The sequence below is a fragment of the Augochlora pura genome, chromosome 6 (genome assembly GCF_028453695.1).
Source record: "Augochlora pura isolate Apur16 chromosome 6, APUR_v2.2.1, whole genome shotgun sequence".
NCBI lineage: Eukaryota > Metazoa > Arthropoda > Insecta > Hymenoptera > Halictidae > Augochlora > Augochlora pura.
In genome coordinates this window covers 5,976,218-5,997,382 of record NC_135777.1, presented here as the reverse complement: position 1 = coordinate 5,997,382, position 21,165 = coordinate 5,976,218, and the positions used below count along the sequence as shown (strand labels likewise).

The 21,165-nt window shown below is 45.2% G+C and overlaps 3 protein-coding genes and 1 pseudogene across 3 annotated transcripts; 3 read left to right on the top strand and 1 right to left on the bottom strand.

Moving 5' to 3' along the window:
- Positions 1-104: 104 nt before the first annotated feature.
- Positions 105-18,927, bottom strand: LOC144471729 (uncharacterized). Its single transcript, XM_078184054.1, has 12 exons — positions 18,111-18,927; positions 4,232-4,475; positions 3,278-3,432; positions 2,965-3,159; positions 2,769-2,881; positions 2,511-2,677; positions 2,282-2,437; positions 2,049-2,197; positions 1,802-1,963; positions 1,492-1,689; positions 1,308-1,412; positions 105-1,217 (listed from the first exon to the last, which is right to left on the bottom strand). The coding sequence occupies exons 1-12, from the start codon at positions 18,268-18,270 to the stop codon at positions 1,093-1,095; spliced, it is 1,929 nt and encodes a 642-aa protein (XP_078040180.1). The 5' UTR covers positions 18,271-18,927; the 3' UTR covers positions 105-1,092.
- On the top strand, positions 3,747-7,980 carry LOC144471735 (uncharacterized). Its single transcript, XM_078184075.1, has 4 exons — positions 3,747-3,821; positions 4,694-4,965; positions 5,443-5,809; positions 5,889-7,980. Exons 2-4 carry the CDS (start codon positions 4,938-4,940, stop codon positions 6,559-6,561), a joined length of 1,068 nt encoding a protein of 355 aa, XP_078040201.1. The 5' UTR covers positions 3,747-3,821; positions 4,694-4,937; the 3' UTR covers positions 6,562-7,980.
- On the top strand, positions 8,163-9,481 carry LOC144471740 (uncharacterized). The gene is made up of 5 exons (XM_078184087.1): positions 8,163-8,285; positions 8,351-8,482; positions 8,771-8,887; positions 8,956-9,035; positions 9,141-9,481. The coding sequence occupies exons 1-5, from the start codon at positions 8,222-8,224 to the stop codon at positions 9,276-9,278; spliced, it is 531 nt and encodes a 176-aa protein (XP_078040213.1). The 5' UTR covers positions 8,163-8,221; the 3' UTR covers positions 9,279-9,481.
- Positions 15,040-17,985, top strand: LOC144470878 (uncharacterized; annotated as a pseudogene).
- Positions 18,928-21,165: the final 2,238 nt, after the last annotated feature.

The following is a 21,165-nucleotide window of genomic DNA, read 5'->3' as shown; positions in this document are numbered from 1 at the left end:
CATTCGCCGACACATTCATCGCTGAAATTAATTACACATAATCTTAATTATCCGCATCAGGGTTTACCTCCTATGATCATAAAAATCGATGTATCATAAAATAAATTTCTATCGTATAGTATTACTTATATTTAAAACATTCGTCATACTAAAATAATCTCTTATAAAATAGTCTTGTTTCTTTGCTATGCAAGAAGTTTGTATGCATTCAAATGTAAATCGTTATAATTGCTAATGCATTGGATAGCTCGTCAAAAACAGTACTTGTCTTATAGTTATAAAGTTGAGTAATTAATTAAGTAACATCCTTGATACAAACTATCCGGTTGACCCTACAGCGTAGAGCACAATTAGCAGAGTCAGTCTCATTTGTCGATTAACAGTAATAATAACGTGTGCTCAACTGTGTCATTGAATTTCGTATCTTGGCGTTGTATTTTTAAACGTTTAAATATTCTCTATCGGTACGAATATCTTTAGTTAGCGACACTATAAAAAGATCAGTAGAGTATTTAATAGATTTTGTAAGTGACTGTCCACGAAATAACCATGTACTATTGTACAAAGTGTGTGTGTGAAATATGACAAGTAGAAAAGTAGAAAAGTAGATAATTTTACATAAAACGCGAGGTTTTTTGTACATATATTACAGTATCTACATACATATATGTAATCGTACCATTACTATTGTTACAGTAATCGTGCACCAATCGTACCATTAGCAGTTCAACTAGAAAAGTTTAATACAGTATTGAGGAAAGTGAGGGTGACGCGTGAAATGGATAATGGATGTCGAGTTCTTTGGATTTTTCCCAGCGTCATATAGTTTTTCAATTTCCTAATACTTGTATTTTACAAGGCAGTGTTTGGTGAGAACTATTTATCTACAAAGACGATTATATGCACAGTTAAGGAACATCACGGATAACAAATGTCTTTGTTGCTTGACGCGTTCGTACCATATACCGGAAGGAGGTCTATTTGGTAGACCCATTCGAAACCTGAATTTTGCGTCTTCATTCAGGAGAGTCACGGTTATATTGAATTTGCTAGTTTGCTAGTTCATCGTCAAAGATAGTGAATCGTAGCTACTCAAACGTATATAGAAATAATTTTAGCGAAGACTACTGTTGTCGTCATTATTAGAAAACTACTAGCCGCATTCGCGTTACTCGACTTCAGAGACGGAATATTGTTTCCTGGTATAGCAGCAGTTTCTGAAAAATAATAAATATTTATCATTTATTTATATTTAATAAATATCTAGACATTAAAAACAAACAAGAAGGAAAAAAATGAAATCATACCAGATATCCTAGATCGCGGAGTTGTCGTAATTCTCATGATTGGATTGTGAGAAATTGGCTTGATCGGTGTTGGTGCAGGACTAGGAGAGTTTCCGTAACACTGACCTAATCGCAGAGACATTTCATAACGATTAATAATAGGTAATGGCAGATTAATATGCAAAGAAGTATTACTACAAGTTACCCTTTTTGTAGAGACGCATTCCTTCCTTTTTGGGGTCGATGTTTCGAATGCAATGATCACCAGCCTCCTTGATATAAATTTCTTCATCGTTGACGATCAATCCAACGAAGCATTCGTTCGTACCGGTATCGTTCCTCATTGTGTACGCGTACATGACACCTTTCTCTTCCCATTGGCCCAAGCACAAATACGTTCGTTCTAAAAGTAGAATAAAAATTTAATAGAAGCGGTTCTATCGATCGTTGTTATTAACACGCATTCGTTTGTTCAGTAGGAGCCATGATCGAATAGGATCGGATCGGACGTTTACCCTCGTAAAGTTCTCCGGACTCGCAGTCGGTGACTTTGAAGTACATGATTTCGCGCGTGTTGCAGTTGCTACTCAATTCGGCGCACATTCCCGACAAGTCCGTGATCATTCCCATGTACTGACCGGTAATCGGACAAGGTGACTCCACGACACGTTCAACTCCTGTTTGAACGATAATAATTATAGATGAATGCAAAACGAAATACGATTAAGTGACCCGTTATAAATATCAATCGTTTTTACTGACTCGCTTGCGTCATCCAAACCGGCTTATCCAAATTGGGGTCGTCGCACAAGTACGCTTGGTAAACAGGGCTCAGCACCATCCCTATCGTGAACTCCAGCACGTTCTCGCTTCGTTGTCTCATCATCAGACACAGGTAAGCCGCCTGTTCGCTGAAAATTGAACAGGTTGTTGATGTCGATAATAGCGTACTACGCGTACAATGAAATCGTTGCGATATCGTTTCAAGTATTCACCATTGATCCTTAGAGTATACGATGTAACGACCAGTTTCCTCGTTCGAGTCGACCGTAATAAAAGTATAACTGTTATAGCCGTTCAAATCTGTGAAAGTCATCGTGCCGTTTACAATGAGCGACTCTTCCCACAGACCTTGGGCCCACTTTGGAAATCTGAAAAAAATGAAAAGTGAATATTGCATTGATCTATGAAAATCTGGTTTCGAGGAAAACTGGTCAAACTTACGTTGCCACGTTGGTCTTGACGTAGTTCGGCATTTTCTTCTGGTTGGGCACCTTGCTGAGAACCAAGGTCTCGTAACCGCTGGTGGAATTGTGCAGATTCTGTTTGCAGCTTGAGTCGCTGCCAAGTGCCATGTACGTCTTTCCTTTGACATTATCAACGTGAAATAGCTATAAACGATTAGGTGTGCGGGTGAATAAGGCACGTGAACACGTGGATACCGTTTCTGCGTTTAATCAAAGAGCGTTTCTATCAACTCACCCCGCATCTGTATCGAGGTCTATCTTCGTCGATCGCGTTGTTGTCTAACAAAGCGAAGTACGTGGATCCGTTCGGTCCCGGCCAATTACCCAAACAATTGAACGTGAGATTCGCTGAAAGGATGGCACGATACGTTAGATCAGTTGGGATAATATTTCGTCGCGAATGAAGAAAAAAGAAAAAAAGCGAGACTTACTCGTAAACTCGAAACTGCAGCGGTTAAAGTGTAACCTCAACACCGATCCGTCGGGACAGTTGTTGAACGACGAGGAGTAACTGTTGCACTCGATGGCACGCTCCGATCCGTTGTTCAAATTGTATTTGAAATGGTACTGGCCAGTGATGGGACAATATTCGTTTCTAATAGGAACGTTTCCGATCTCTTTGACACCTATGCGAACGATCTTTGATAAGTTTCTTTTTCTTTTTTTCGTTGAAATTTTTTCTTTTTACTGAAAATTTTCTTTTGGAACAGCACCGACGACTAGCCGATCGCAGAAAACACTCACGATACAAAATGGACGTCGAGTTGATCGCCTCGCAGGATGATAAAGCGGTCGATATGGTGGTGTAACACCTATTCAGATTTTCCGAGAACACTTCGATTACGTTTCTCGATCTTCTCAGCAACCGGAAGCATCTAATGCACTCGCCGTCGCTATACCTGAAGCAGAAACGACTCGTTTTAATTGGTATCGTCTGGTAGCATCTTCTTCTTTCTCTTAAAAAATTCTCGCCTAATTTTCTGTAACCGATCCACCCTTCTAGTGTTTTAATATCTTTAAAATCGATCAAGTATTAGATCGAATAACCAATCAATCGAGGCAGCCAATTAACGGTCTATCGAATTTCGAATGGAGCACCGACGCATAGAGCACCTTCGGATAGTCGAAGCATGTAGTCGATGCGGTGTCTGGTGTTTGGACTATTTCCGTCTCGGAACATGCCGCAGACGTTGGACTGTCTCTGCATTAGAAGGATGAATTAAGCGAGAGCCGAGACGGCTTTGTTGCTCCAAAAGATCCGTCTCGCCATTCCTCGCTGTTCCTACCAGTAAGTTCGAGGATACCAAAGGCGTCACGAATTGCTGACAATTTCGTTTTTCGTTGGTACCGCGAGACATTGTTTTTCCAACAGTTTTCGATTTGAACTTTCACCGTAACCTCACATAAAAAAAATGTTAAAATACACGAGTCTTTCGTTATGATTCCGAGTAATAGCAAAATTCAAAACAAGTATTTATAGTCGTTATGCGAGATAGGCTAGTCCCTATGCCATATAAGAAATATTCGTGTCACTTGGTTCAATTCGAAGAATGTTGTAACGTTTCGAAATCGTTTCGTTCACCGCCGCACACGTACATATTGTATTTGTTTCTGACCGTACGTTGGTTACTTTTAGGGTTCAGTAGGTTTAGAAATGTAAAAAGGTTAACAAAAAAAAATTGTTGGAACGGAACCGACCTGTCCATCAGTAACACGTTATCACCGACCCTCCTGTGACAGTAACCCCAAACCGGTATAGCGTTGAATGTGATGGCGATGGTGGAGTACTGAATGGGCTGCGGCGCGCCGGTTGTATCGCCGGCTTCCTTTCCGCTCACCTGTGTCACGAACTCACCCTGAAATTCCGCGGGAAAATAACAGCCGACCATGAACTGGGGGTCGTAGCCTCGAAGGCCGCCGTCGCTCGTTATTACGGTCGCATCTGCAAATCAAACAACGATACTTCGGTTAAACGACGTGGCGTTAGGCGTCTGCCAGCGAATCGCACCAGGAATTCAACTTTAACATATCGAAACGATAAAAAAGACCAATCCTTGCCTTGCGAGATCACCTTTTTAACGACGATAGATAAAACAAAATCATTCAAACAAATTCATGTTTGTCAAACACTTGCTCTAACAGAATTTCATCGGTTTACAGAGCGCCGAGGATTTACGGAATTAGACAAGGAATCGCGGTCTGCGTTGTTGGTTCATCGATTCGAGAATAAAGGTGCATAATATCGTGTCTCGTGCCACGCGATGCGGCGAGACGCGCGACGCAGAGAATAAATCGCGTTCCAGTTTACTGCCCACATGTCGCATACCCAACGATCCATGAATGGTCATTAACGTCGGCATTAAGTGGTTACGAGGGCAGGTGTAACGCTGACAGGTGGACCACCATGATAAACTTGGCAACGAAAACGAAACGTAATACCCAGACGCTATCGCCTGCCACGGAAGGATTACGCTTGCTCGCGTAGTTTTGCGTGTCTCGCAAAACTCTTTCGTCGTCGACTACCATGATAAATGGTATACCGTGACTCATGGTAACAGGGAAATGGCAATAGTTTGCGTTACGTCGAAAACGATTAACTCATCGCGTTAACGCGTCGACTGTCAAGCCTGGAAAGAAAGCTTAGAGGAAATTTGTTTTAGACGCCAACAGTATTCTTTTTATATGAATAAGTCACAATTGGTAAAAACAGAAATTTTCCTAGCACTTAGGGCGATTCGTTACTATTATAAGGGCTAGGAAAATTGCATTTCGGCCAAACTTTTACGGAAAAGGTGGCCAATAGGTAGCCTTTTCCTTCCGTGGCTCCCATGGTGATTCCCGTTCGCCGGTTGCTGCGCATTCTTCTCGACGCATTATACTCTCGTACGAATCTTTTCTGTTGGTTTCAGATTCCCGAGAATTAGACCCACGGAAAGAACCACGTAACTGCCCACCTTCCTCTTTCACTGGTTGTTCCTTCTTCTTTCTCACACTCGGTCCGAAAAAACGTGACCGTCCCTCGTCCCCGGGTTTCCAGTTTTATTTCGTTCGAGGACTAAGCCAGAGTCCTCTTGTTGCGTCACGACGTTCGGGTTACCACCCCCGCCACGATATGCGACGACCTCCCGCCGGTTGTTGTTCTCATTTTCTAGGATTCCCATGGACTTTGAATACTTTGGACGATCAAAGACCCCTACGACGGCGAGAGTTGAGAAAAATTTGGCCAAAGTTCGTTCCCTTGAATAATTTGTTCGCGAACGAATGGAATCCGGAAGAGTGTCGTGGTTCTAATAATTGCATTAAACAACAATTTTCTTTTGTTTTCCGACATTTTCAACAAGTTTTTATTTTGCAGGGAAACTCTCGGCCCCGTGGAAAATATTGAAAGAAATAACTGGAGAAATTTATCATTGGAAAAGGAGTCTACGGATACACGCGTCTCGCGGATCGATAAACTCGTCCCTCGCCGAGAGCAGGCGTCGAACCATAATGCCCTGAATTCGACTGCCACGGAGACCCCCTGTAAATCAGTTGGCAGACGAAAACTGAGACGCCAAGACGGGGAAGACGCCAAGACCCTCGGCGAATCGATAGAAACCCTTATATTTAAAAAGAAACTACGCGAGCATCGCGAGAGTCTAGAGGGGTTGTTCCCTACCCTCCGACGACCGATACCGACGTCTCCGTTTACGGTACGGGTGTTGCGACTGGTTCGAACTGCGAGCGGAGATCAGGATTTTCAGGGAATTCGATCGGCGTTTGGTATCAATGGAGGAAACTGGAACTCGGACGATTCCGATTGTAACGAGGTCGATGGATCTGATGCAACGAGAACGCGACAAGCGGATCGGAGTGCGTTACCGGTTCGTTCACCGGTTTCCCCCGGTATCGTAGAAACAAACCGGCCTTCTCGATTTTCAGAGATGATCGGCCGACAACGCATTGTGCGGTCTCCGCTCCGTTCCGCTCCTTTGTCTACGGCCGATTCACAATGGCTTCGGTATTTCGCGTCCGAGACTCGCCGATAGGTGAAACCGCCGCGACAACTATTTCCCACAGTACCTTCCTTCCTTCCGTTTTTTGTGCCCCCGGCCGAAACAACGATTTGTACGTTCTCTCGTTGGTTTTGTTCCCTTAAATCGATCTCTCTTCAAAAAATTCCGAAACAGTGGACACGTTTCGCGATTCAATTTGAAACAAGCGTGTCAAGATCAACGGGACACGATGTATGTATTACGTAACGTGACATTGAAAGAATCCTATTGTTATTTTGTCGTTGTACGGTAAAACACTCGACAAAGATCCAACGATCGATTTTGCTCCGCGACGCAATCTTATTGTTGACCGTCGATCTGACACTTGGCGTCTACGATTCCCACAGCAGGCTCCCACTTTGGATCCATGGCCCGTTCCGTTTGCCCGCGCAAATGGTCGATCGTTCGGAAAATAACGAACGCACGGTTAACTTTGGGGTGTTGTCTCGGTGCGGGACCGGCCAAGGAATTCCTTGGAAACCGCAGGCGAGCTCCGCGAGACCGTATTCTTTGTCTTCTATTTCTTTTCACCGGCCGTGAAATCGATTTAACCGAGCGAAAGGAAAGGAGACGATGCTCTCTCGGTCCGCTTTGACGTTCGTAGACAAATTCTATGCACCCGATAGTATACCTCGAATCGCGCGAAGTTACGGAATGATCGCATCCAGCTGAGAATTGTTTCTAGATCGCCCCGTAGAACGCGAGCATCGGGATCGTCGACGACATCGGGCATCAGGCCATTTACATATCAATTGTTCGCTGCCTACACGCGCATCGTGGAAAATTATGCTTCGATAGCGCCTCAAGTGTTCCGGGCGAATATTATCTCCTCGAAGACGAACCACCCACGTGACCAAAACGTGTCACGTTACACGATCCTCGAAAAGCGTGTGAGAGAGAGAAAGAGAATGAGAGAGGATAGGTTCACGAGGAAACAGAATCTACCCGGGATCAGCCCGATCCGCGGGAAAAAACGCTTCGAAATTTGACATGCGGCCATGCCGCCGAGTCGGACTCGAGCCACGCATCGAAAACCGAGAGACGACGTCTGGGTTTTTCACGGACCGCGATTCTGGACAATGAACGAGCCACACGCATGCGAAACTTACGCACGGGCCGCGCATTATGAGCGCGTAAGTGGCCGCGGGCTCGCGCTCACAACAATCTCTCCTACCTTTGGTGACCAACGGGGACACACGAGGACAACGAGACCCGCTGTTCCTTTCTGCTCGACGCGACGCGCCGGTCTTCTTTCCAAGGAAAAAGAGACGCCGATTTACGCGATGATTCCGTGAAACGATAAGATTGATTCCGCACGATTAAGTACCGCATAAATAATTGCTAAAGAATATTTTTAATAGTAGGATCAAAATCTGTCTACAATTTTGACCATCTCGTGACGCTTTTACCGTTTCGTGCTCATTCTTCGATGCACCTACGTATCCGCGCACGATCGCTTGTTAATAAACGATAACGAATCCAGCTGTCGGTGCCTATGGTAAAATCAGAATCGTTCGTTGCGCTATGGCGTAGGTGTTCGAAAAGATAAGCGTCCGATTAAAATGGTGACAGGTTTTGTAAGATTAGATAGCTTTTCTAGAGTATTGTTCGAAGCTCGGTATCGTATGCAACGGAACGGAGAAGGCCCGTCAAAATGAAGAAAATTCAACCGTGTATAGTTTTGTTCGCGTTTGCTTTTCACGTGACTTTGATATTCGGTAACTATTACGTACGATTCTAGTGCTGTAGCAAAATATTCTATAACTTTCTTGGAATTTGTTAGGAGATTACAATAAGGATTCGCCGTACTGCTTTAAATTCACATGGGTGGCGGCGGCGTACAATCGTCTTTCCGATGAGTTCGATTGTATGGACCACGAGGGCCTTCCTTGTATCTATCCGCCGTATATTCAAGGTATATCGAAAAGAATCAGAATTAATCGTCGCAGTGACATAATAAGACAGTCGTAGACATTGCGGTTTACTACCTGCGCCGACACACCTGTAGGTAGAATTGCACAAGTGTGCTTGCATTGATTAAGGAGCTCGCACGCGTCAAATAAACCGCAAAGAAATGCGTTCCCGTTTCATGTTGGTAATGACTTACCGAGATCTAGAAAACGCATATTCTCGATCGTCGCTCGAGGATCGGGCAAACTTGGCGAGTGTTTGCCAAAGATAATTTCGATTTAAAAAATTTCAGATAAATATCCAAACACGAGTGAAATATGGGAGGCTCGCAACACCAATGATTCCTCCCTGTGCCGTTTAACATCCGGCGACGTGTGTTTAAAACATACCGTAACCTTCAATAACGAGAGTAAGTGCACATAGCACCGAGCCGAGAGAAGAAGAAAGGAATTCCTAAAACATCGAATTTTGTTGTAGTGGTGAACGCGACTGTATTTTGCGGCAAGGTGGTAGAGGATGCGATAACGAGCATAACATCAGGATGTTACAAGCAAAAGGTGGGCAACTATCCGAAAGATATAACACCTTGATTATAAAATTGAAAATTAGAGACGATGCAAGTATTTCTTATTGAATATCGAATCAAACGCTTTCTTTTACAGAAAGACGGTCACACGATCGAACTCTGCGCTTGCCAGTCGAGAAAAGGAGCAATGCCTTGCAACGCATCGAACGCGATAAGTTCTAATTTTTTCTCGCTGGTCATTCTTTTATTTACGCTCGCGTATATCAATTGCTGATGTCCGTCGATGAAAATTCAAGTTCAAGCCGGAGTCGAACAGGAACGAAATTATTCCCGGAATCATAGGTAGCCTAGGAAGTTCCGCTGTCACAGGGTAAACCGGAGACACCTTAAACCGCGTGAAGCCTCAAGGATTGCGCAAGAAAAATCACGGCGAACCAAAAGGACGATTCGTGAAAGCACAGTCAAATATAAATTCCTCGAATAAATTGAATTCAAGAACAACTTCTTTTTATATTAATTTTGAATGCAACAATTGAAAATTCGGCTTGTCGTTTTACGCTGGCGAACCGTATCGAACGAGAGCGATTCTTTCAGATGAATTTCGAGGGGCGTCCGACGTTTGGTCTCGAATTTTCTGCAATCGTCCAGAACGAGATCTGCAAGAAGGGGCGAGGGTGAGGCGAGGGTGAGGCGAGGATGGGCGAGGGTGAGGCGAGGATGGGCGAGGATGGGCGAGGATGAGCGAGGATGAGCGAGGATGAGCGAGGATGGGCGAAAATAGGTGTGTATCGATCGCTGCACGACGGCCTGGAAAACAATAATTTCTGACCGAAATGCAACTTTTTAACTTTCACGCCCGAGAAAATGTTTCCTTTGAAAATGTGTCCTTTATTTCTAAACACGTTGTGTATATAATCGGATCGATCCAAGACAATCTATACACAAGGATACTATATCTGGCGTTTTAATAATATAACTGTACTATTATTCGAATAGAATAATATCCGATTCATTGGTTCGTATTTTTTTTCAGAAATCAGAAGAAACGACTCTCGTCCCGACAATGATAAAATTGTATGATAGATCTGAAGAATCAAAGAATGAGAATCGAAGAAGATATCTCGCAGATATCGGCGCCGACACGAGACGATCCATGGGGTTCGAACGGTTCGAGCGATCTAGGCGTCTAGGCAGGCGTTCGCAGATTATGAGACGCTTCCGGTTCGGTCGCTCCTCTTCTCGCCCGCCCGCTCGTTCCTTCGCTGGTCATTGTTGCGTTGCCAGGGAGTGTGACGACCCTGCAACCTCGATCCACTCCCAAGACACCTCTTCCTTGCGCCACGATTACGTTCTAACACGTAATTCTTGTTACGAACGAGGCCACGGATGTCGAGAGTGCCCCGTGTCCCGTCGTTCCACGATTTCCCCCTTTTTCTTCTTTCCGTATGAAAACCGTCTGAGTAATCGGCTGGGAACTCGGCGAGCACGATGGGCGCGGTACACCACCTGCCTCTTAGTTTCCCGGAGCCGGAGAGATCGGACAGATGCGATCAAAACTCTCGCGTTCTCTTTCGGTGACCCCGCTCTTCCTGTCGACGCACCTTCGATCCATTCTTCCGTCATCGCGCGCGGCAACACTCTGCTTCTATTTCTTCCATGTCTACGCTTTTCGTTTCGTTACCATCGTATCGATGTGCATCGTAAATCGCAGAGTGTACAGAGACTTATCCCCTTAACGTTTCATATCTATCAGAATTATTGTTTCATATTTTTACATTTTCTTCGTTACGTGATCGTTGTTAGGTGGTTTACTCTTCTCGTTTTCTTTTACTTCTAAGCATTCGCCCCCGTACATCAATTAGATAAACGAACAATATTAATAGACGTAAGAAAATGTAAAGAATTCGGAGATTGAATATTTGCGGAAAGCAAGGAGCACTTTTCATAAGTGAACAGAATATTTTCCGCACTTTGCATAGCATCGCGTACTCGTTTTACTCGTATGTCGCATGTAAGTTGGTACTCTCGATGTCGCACGCGAATCGTCTGAATCCCAAAGACGGCGAGGATCATCTTCGTGGCTCCGCGAAGCATGAAGAAACACTGGTTTCGCTAGCTCTGTTCCCAGTTCTGAGTGGCGTGGTAGTAAGAAAGTCATGTGCCACCCGTGTCCGCGTTCTCGCGTCCGTGTTTCACCTAACTGTTCGAGAGCGCCGCGTATTCACGTGTCGTGCACACCAGGGTGGACATCTGTTCCGTGCCGTGAGCACCAGGCATCCAGACTCCTCGCTCGGCGAGGTTGACAACCAACGTTAGATGCTTCCGTGTGCCCGGTTTTCTATTGTCACTGAATACGCTCTGCCGTACAGAGACCGGTTTCCGGTCAGTTACCTTGTCTAGTTCGAGGACGTCGGCCGGAAGTAGACGGTCACGATGGGAATCTATCCAAAATAGAGATGAAAATTACAATTGCCATCGAAATCACGGCAATTCAGAGTTACTCGGATCAAAGGGAGGTCAACGTACGTTGTACAAGGTCGTCGAACCTGGGCTTTTGACTCGCAGTTACCCAAGACGATTCTTACCGATTATTATTTCTTGATTTTTGGCTGCGAACGCGTCGATGCTGATTACAGACTAAAATATACAAATATAGTTTCCTCTTTAAATTCTGCTGAAATATTGATAATTTAGATATCTTTTAACCGTTTAGTCTTTATCTGTTCACCAGAACCGACTGTATTTGTTAAAAAGTTTTCTTTGGTCGTAGATTGCGCTCCGTTGATGTCGCGGCCTGCAGTCGACGCTGTCGATATTGCCGGTGTTTGGCGCGCGCGCGCGCGCGGGCAATTTCGTGGGCGTCCCGTTCCATTGTGTCCAAACGATACAACTTTATGCGATCACGATAATTCACGGAGGGGAAAGGACGCGACTCGCGCCTCTCCCGGCCGTGGCCTCTCTGCGTTGTAGAACATCCGTTGCCGCGTCGACGACACAGGTGACATGAAAGGATCAATGGATCGTGATCGAAGCCGCCGCCGTCGCCGTATCGCCATATGTCGCATGCGGAACGCGTGCTATCCGGATATTCTTTTTCCAAGCACCACCCTTTCGATTTTTCGATGCTTCTTTCCTCCTCGTCCGGGCTTCGTTCGACGTCGTCTGGCGTCATCTCGCTACGTCCGGTGTCGTCTGGTGTCGCAGGCACGCGCACCATGCGACACGAGAATGACAGGTGCGACCACGTGTCGCCTCTCGGTGTTCACCGGACAGATGTTCGCGAATGTATACGAAAGCCTCGTTTTATTGACGCCAGTGTTGCGCTAGGTGTAGGTCTGTGACAAGCGACAGACGACAAGCGAGAATCGAGAGACGCGAACATGTCGAGTACAGATTGATTCGTTCTTTTCAATATTTGATTGTTTCGTAGCGTTGTTATTACATCGAATTTTTCGGGGAAAAATGAAAAATGAGAACTTCGAACAATGACAATGTTCGAATGTATTATTATATTATTATTATTACTATTATATATTATTATATTATATTCTTATAATAATATATTATTTTCAGCAGAATGAAATGATTGAAGGAAGAAAGAAATCCTGATTCAATCGCAACGTTTTCCCGAGTGTAGTAAACGATGGTACGTCGTCGAGGGGATTCAAGATCGAAAACGAACAAAAATATAAATTCGGCTAGAAGGTGGAACGAGACGATGGAGAATTAGGATCCTGGCTTCCACGTAGCAAACTTGAAGCGAACGAGCTCTTAAGGGCGCAACGATCGCGATAATCGGACTTTAGCCGTCCGATACATTAGAAACCCTGTCGACAGGATGTTCGCTCTTATAATTAAGAAGGAAGAAATCTGTCGAGCACTTTCGCCCTTCCTTCTCTCGTTAGCGGCGCTGCGTACCCCGCGCCACGTACCGTAATACACTCTGCATGGCGTGTCTCATTAACCAGGAATTAACGGCAACACACCATCGAAGAATCTTTGGATAACATCTTTCTTTCTCATCGACGGAATAATCTAGCCCAATGCCTGGACAGAGCTCGCGCGATTAAAATTTCGATTAAGCGTTGCTGAATTATGTATGAAAAACGTTAATTGAAATCGCTGAAAAATCATCGTTTCCGTCGGCCAATTTCCGGGTAGCAAAAACACTCGAGAACGATGCATGGGATAAAAACCGATCCTGTGAAATTCGTCTCCGAAGCACCGCGAAATTTTTGTTGGCCAGTTCGCGTACGCTGTCTCTCGATGCTCCAACCGGTAGGAACTCCGAGCACAGTACAAGTATTTATAGTTTTCGAGTTTTTTTGCCGGCTGCGCGACCGGAAACCGGCCCGATTATATTTAGAAAAAGACGCCACTGGACGCGGAATAACAATTCCATCGGCGTTGGCCGTGAATCGGCATTGTAAAGTAGCGCCTCGTACCCGCTTCGAAGACTTTTCGAGTCGTGCGAAATATCTAAACTTATCGGTCGTACTAGAAATTATTGTCAGCGTTCGCGTTAATTATTCTTCTTAATAGCGAAATTTCATTTTAATGTTCATTTTGGACTATGTACTTTTAACCACTTAGCTACGTCGATGTATTTAGATGATTTTTGTTACGCGTTTTATCGATCATACCGCGTACAATCTATTTAACAATTGTTCTACAATTATCTAAAGCGTGCGAAATTTACGAATATGTTGCCATAAGCAGTTTGACAGAAATCGTAGAAGAAATATTTTTATTATAAGACGTAAAATTGTCCTGACGCTACAGTCGCGGAAACTTATGATTTTGAGATCATTTTAGATCATTTGAATGGATGGCTCGGCATCGAACAACGTTTTCCGTGTTGACCACGAACTGCATAAAGTTCCAATGTTCCCTGGACACGCGAACTGCATAAAACCGTTGTATTCTGCGCGAAAGCCTTTGAACGATGGGCGCGATTCGCAAAACATTGGCCGACCGTCGCGTCGAGCGATTTTAATCTACGCGGATAAACGTCTGGCCCGGTGCGCAGAGAGTATCCGCCGATGATCCACATCCGGTGGTCCATCGACTCCTTCTTCTGCTTCTTCTTCCTCTTCTTATTTGTCCCGGTCTTGTTTTTTCGAGGTGAACGCGCCGCTGCAAAAAGCGACCTCGCTCGATCCTGGCTTGCGCGATCTTCCCTCCGAGTCAGGACTGGACCCGTTTCGCGCGCCATATGGCCTCCTCTCGCAGCATCGTAGGCCTTCCTCCCATCCTCCTCGTTCCACCCATCTCGGACGAGAAATTCCCAGACTGGGAAGCGATCATTTCGAGCCGCGAGCAAGTTTTTCAAACTCTCGCGTACGAAGAAATTCGTACGATGCGCGAAACCTTTCTGAAATTGTTTTGAAGATCCAAGGCAGTTTTGCGACTCGAATACATAACAATAAAGTAGAAAATTTTTACCGTAGGTGTTTAGCGTCGAAAGCGATTCGGATTCAAGAAACGTTCCGCCGACCCGAGTCGCGCTTATTTTCGAGAGTCGTGTATCAAGTCGTTCGGATCTACGAGCAGGATTCGCAAAGTCGTAGGAAAGGAAACGGGAGACCCCGTTCCTCTCGGTGCGCGATTCTCACCTCGTAGACCGGCTTCAGAAAGCGTGAAGCCGTGCGTTATGCCTCGGTGCAATCGATCGTCCAGTTATTCGATGGACGAACAACAGCCTCGCGTTTCGTCGCTGTAATTGCTCCCTCAGAATCAAAATGTCTCTTAAGTTTAACAATTATCGCGTGTCCGTGTCAGCCACGATCTGCCAAGCGTTTTCTGTTCGCAACAAAGGGATCCTTATCCGTTCTATATAGAATATTGCACCGAAAATATAAAAGACGCTTCGAAATATCGCATTATTTATGGAACGATCTGATAATATCACGAATAAATAAATTAAATTAATTTATCCTTTCAGTAACAGGGAAATACAAATCGAAAGTCGCGTTGTCTCTCTCGCAGATTGGAAGAAATCTTAATTAACGCGTAAAAAGCAGAAAAAACCATTGATGGTATCGAGGTATCGAAGCAATTATAAAGAAGCACGAATCAAGAGGCAAGAGAAGACTGCCGGCTAATAGCAAGTTTCCGGTTCACGAAGGTAAGCTGCTACATAGCCGGTACCGCGAACCGGAGAGCGCCCCGGCGTAGAGCAGTCGCGCGCACTTATCCCACGTGAAAGGTAAAAGCCGAGCCCTAATCGAAACCGAGGCTGGGAACACGGCTCTATCGGGATCGAGATCTCGATGGAACCCTGCCTTTCGCAAACTGTTATTCTTTTCCAGGCTTTACGGCCGCGAACCCCGAATACCCCGTGATCCTTGTAGGAAACGCGACTTTAATTAACTGTACCCGGCGCTGATACGACGCAACCCTTGCCGATCGAACACACCATCCGTCTGGCGCCGTTCGGCTTACACGAGCACAATAACCGGTGTTCCTTCCTTTAACGAAGAATCGCAAAATCTCCGTAAAGATCAGATTTATGGAAATTTAGCGTTTAATCGAATGTCATTCTTACGATTCAATTATATAGAAATTAATTTTCCAACTGATGTTTCGCTGTTCGAAAGTGGAACGAATGTTTAAAATTCTATCGAAAAAGATGGGCAAAGGTAGATCGTGCTATAGGAAATATTGCGTTGTGGCTGCGTCAAAGAAGGAAGGAACGATGCAGTGTACAAGTTATCGATGCGAGAGAATAGCCCCGTTCGTCGAGGATTTGCTGGTCGACAAGACAGCTGCCTCATACGCGTGTACGTATGACATGCGAACGCGTGACACGCGTCCGAACGTTTCGCCTTCTCGTTTCGTTCCGTGCGAAAGGACCGAAGAAAAGGCTCGGAGTCGGATGTAGTAGGTGGTGCACGGAGCCTGCGGCAGATGTTGCCCTTCATCACGGAATGTTTCAGTGTTCTCTCTCGCTTCCAGATCCTACACACGTATGTACATACGCGCGCGACTACGTGTGCAGTCATATGTATGTACATCGCGTACGGCGGGTCACCTCATTGTAGTCCGGGGAGAGAGGTCAGCCGTTTCCTTCTCCGTTCCTTCTTCCTGCACTGGTTCCTGCACCGGTTCCTGATCTCGCTCTCGTTCCGCAGCTTGCGGTCCCAATTGTCTCTCAGTTCTCTTTCATTTCCCGTTGCTCTTGTTTCTCAATATCGGAAGCGTGTACGACTCGTTTCGTAAACCGTCGTCGCGACGCGCGATGCCCGTCTTTTTGTTGAAAGGCTAGCGAAAACGGACCTCTACAGCTAGACTATAAATTTTCTAGGTTTTTATACTATGGGGAACGTTTTGGTCAGCTTTTTCGCAAAATCGATCGCCGCGCGACTCTGATGAGTTCACGGTATCCTAGGATTCGAAGCTCGATAGAAAATGTATCGTCCAAGGAACTGAACGGAAAACGGTGCGGTCAGCAATTTTGTCCATTTCCATTCGATTACGATAAAATCTTTTACGTAACCATACGGTTGCACCGTTACCGACTGCGATTGCGTCATTAATTAACGAGGTGCGAAGTGGCGAGGTGCAAGGTACAAGCCATTCTCAGATTCGTCCGTAACATCTCTGCAACACCTCTGCAAACACCTCTGCAACACCTTTGCAAAACCTAAGGAACGCCTCTGCAACAGCAGCACAGGAACAGCTAGGGCAACGAAACACGCAGCAATCGATTCCTTCTGATCGCTGATACGTTTCCTCTGGCTCTCGGTGCACCGGCGCGCGCGCGCGATTATCTTACCGGACATCCCCCGACCGCCGCGCTTTACGCGCGCGATTTTCTTCGCTCGCTGTGATAGCGATCGCAATCTGGCCCGTTGTTTCACGTAAGCGTACTCGAGGGTGGCCCCTACCGATCACGGTGAACAGCAGATGCGCAGCCCTCGGAATCGGTCGATACACCAACGAACGTGATCGACGCGCTATACTTTGTTGTAAGTCGAATCGTATCTCGCCTCTTGGACACGCCTGCACGCGTGCATCGCCGCGTCACTCTTCCACGGATTTCCTCTCCGCCGAGCTTCCTAGAAGATGGCGGTGATCCAACGTACAGTCTTGCAGATATAATATGATTCGAGATTAGAGGTAAGCATTTGTCGAGTTCCTACCAGATCGTTCCTACCCGTTCTCTCAACATCATTTCCCACATTTTCAAATGTTCACTCGACAGAACAAAAGTTGGAAAATAGAGAGTACCGTGTGGACAAAGACAGAGGGACGAAAATTGTTATGCATTCTCTGTCGCGGCGTACAGAAAAAGGTCGTCAGAAGTCTCGAAAACCCGGAAGAGGGCGGAATGGAGACAAGGATCAAGGGATCGAAGCGAGAGGACGCTTATTTGAGGTTGCCGTCGCGTCGATTATCTCGGGCGACGATCGCGGTGGGTATCGGGTTTGCCTTCGATGAATGCAGAAGAGCAACACCTACGAAACAAAACAATTCGTCGAGAGTGTGGTTCCCTTTAATGGTTTGTAATGCTAGGTTCTCGCGGGACCCGGCTAAATAATGGGTTACGAATGTTTCGAATTCCTAGAAATCTGTGCGAGAGATTTTCTGCGCGTAGTAATACCACAAGGCGTGTGCGTAAGCTAGGGCCCCGATTCAGGAATAAAGGCCGGGGCAACCGTGATTCGGTTGGGCCTGGGTCGGTTTACCTGAGAGGACGGACCTCGAATTCCTTCGAGATGAGAGATAGCGAGGTGTGTGATTCACCGGGAAACTTGCGATAAACGCGATTTTATCGCGTCGACTAACGCAACCAAATCTTTGAAGCCGAAAGATTTTCTTTTCGCCTTGCTCTTCTTTGGTTTCTTCAACTTATCTTCAAAACCGACGATGCTTTCTTCGAAACAGTCCGACATTTCCTGCTTTATAAGAATAACGACCAGACTGAATGTACTTAAACTTGTCACCATTCTATTAATATCGTAGTATGCTTGGATTAAGGCATTGATTCGATCGTTACCAAGTTGCATTTGTGCATCAAATTCTATGAGAAAGATAAAATAGGCACGAATATGGTGGGCAATAGTACAAGAATAATAAATAACAAATTCGAAATGTTACTCACCGGAACTGTAGACCACGTTCGCGGCGATCTGTAGCGATAGTAGCACAAGCGCTATCCCGAATACCGAGTTCCTCATCCTTCGATCTGTCACACTTGTCGTCGCACGATCAGCAATTAGAAAAGGAAACTTCAACCGCGATGTCCATCGAGTTGCGAACATATGTAAAGAGCATCGATGATCGGATCGGTACGAGCAATGGACCAATACACCGAAGTAGATAAGGACCGATGCGTCACATCGGCACGCTGACCGTCACGGTCACGATCACGATCGCGATCACGGGATTCCAAAAAGTTCGTCTCCGTGCACGCCTTTCTATACCAAGTTCCTTCTCTCTATCTTTCTTCCGTCTTCCTCCCTCTTCTTCCGTCCCTCTGAACTCTGAATAGCACACCGTGAACCAGACCGTGTACAGCACTTTCCACGGATCTCAGCCGAGGAGGAACTTCCAACGGACCGAAAGATTCCGCTCGAAACCGATCCTCTCTTCTCGAAATGAAAAGACCGTCGTGGCCTAAACGTAGCAGATCGAAACGAAAAAATTAATCGTCGACCAGTTGCAGTCGATTCGTTTCCGTCAGAATTAATTTTCAGATTCTCTCGAAATCTCTGCTGCGTTTTCTGGTTCAACGTTTCGATCAACGCGTCGGCCAGGTCACTTTGTTTGCACGGTGTCCCGAGAGGGAACGATAATAGGGGTAGAAGCCGGTCTAGACGACTGAGCACGAAGCATCCACGAACCGCACCGTACCGCGGTTCGCAAACGAATGCCAGTCAAGTTGTCGCTCTTCCGAATTCCGCAGCCGCATAGGTGTGCGTGCGCTTCTACCAGTTCTACCCCCACCATGCAGCTCCTACCACTCATGAACTTTGTTAGCCCCGCTGCGTTCGGAGTTCTCGCTTGCATACACTGTATTGTATATGTACATATGTTATACCTTATACATTGTACATCATACACTGTGCATTGTATATTATAATTATACATTATAGTTGCATCGGTGCATACACCATTTCTTCCTCCTACTCCATGCGATTCGACCGGCAATAATTATAAGTCCACCTTCAAGCATTGTGAATCAGATCTCGTTCATTCGCTTTTTATAGTTTCCTCTAGACCTGAAAGTATAAGTATGTATATCGTGTTAAACAGCAGCATCATCAAACTATATTAAACCATACTAAATGTACAGAGTTTGTCTGCATTGAAACGATTCGTCAAGCAACGTATTTGCACACACGTGATCGCGTCGTCTCCTTTCTTTTGATCTTGGGATCTTGGGATCCGGTCATCCGGTATATCCTCGCTTCCTTTATAACCACTGTATCCGGCAATCCGGCTGTGTCCGTGTGCGATCGTCGTCATCGTCAATTTCATCTGAATTAAAGACGACGTCTTATCCTGATTATGCTGCAAATATCTAAGCAGGCTGAGTTTCGTCAATGAAACGAACGAAACGGTTTATATACATATTAATAAGTGGAGCTCCTCCATAAGGCCGGAGGAGAAACGAAATAATGGCAGAGTACCGTACAATCTCCGTGAAATACAAGGTCTCGTTGTTAATTACATCTACCGAGCGTAGGACTCGCGATTTATGAATGATTCGGTAGAGTGAATGAACGTGGCCGACGCATGCGCGTTATATCCAGATTCCATTCCCATTCTGATCCCGCTGCTATTCTGGCTGTTTTATCCCCTTGCCGTTCTCTTCCTTTCTTTGTCTCCCTCTCCCTCTTCGTCTCTCTCTCTCTCTCTCTCTCTCTCTCTCTCTCTCTCCGCGTCTTTCCACACATTTTTCTTTGGCTAATTCACACCCTAGCAGTTCTAGAATACGACGGAACGCTAAAACGGCAAGAGTAATGCACGTTATTATCACTATTAGAAAATATTTATTCCGCCGCACTGGCGGTTAAAGGGGTACAAGATTACCGTTTCAGTCTGAAATAAACACGGGTCACCAGGATTCTGATAATATAATGATGTTGCTAATTCTCTCTGTCCCGTATATAATGGTGCTTCTTTTGTTAGTTGCAAATTTGAAAAGTAATAGAAACAATCATAGCTTATTCGCACAAGTTGCAATCCGCCATTGTAATCCCTTGATGCATTTGAGATATCTTCTGTGTGTCGGCAAGTAAGTACGAATATGTTTATCGCTACAAAGCTGGAACACGCGATATTAAACATTAATATTTAAAGGCTAAAATATATATATTCATTTACAAGCAGTTTTATTACCCTATTTGTGCATCGATGCACGCATTACTTATACTTTTATAAAACGCAAGTTAAAAAAGTAATAATTAAGAGAGTTTGTCTAGAGTTTTTACATGCAACAAACACGTTATTGAAAATTCGTACGGCGGAAGGACGGTCTTATTAATTAAGCTAATACGAAACGCGATATGTACCAATTATATTATAATGGAGATGGGGTCATGGTGAAGAACACACCGTAACATAACTGTTCGTTAATAAACCCGTCGCCCACGTTAATTGGTAAGCTGCTGTCGAAATTGTTAACACGAGCATAAAGTAACCTTGATCGTGTCGAGGCATTCTAATTACATCGAGTCTCACGACAATTAAAAGAAAAGAATGTTTGAGAACAGTTTCGTCCGATACCACGATTTGGAATTTGCCGCGAAAAGAACGACAAATAACGGAAAAAAAAGATAAAACAAAATTAAGTAGACAAAAAATAACTGAGCAAAGCAACAATCCGCAGGTTGTTTGCATGAAACAATTAATAAGCCATCTAGGTCATCTCAACGAACCTATTTCTCCCTGTTTCTATTATTCGGCCAGTTTACATATTTCGTGCTCGAGGCAAACGTCGTAACAGCATTTCTGCGATTTACTGCAGTCGTCGTCCGCATCGCAAGATATCGGCGGCATGTACCAATCGTAACTACGCGGACAATGAGTTCTCAATGGCGGACAATGTTTCCGAGTTGCGCTCTCTGTTACGGATGCTTCCGGCCAACGCGAGTGAAACGGCAAGAGTTCGGTGGCGGCGGCAACAATCCAAAGCCACGGGTATGAAATTG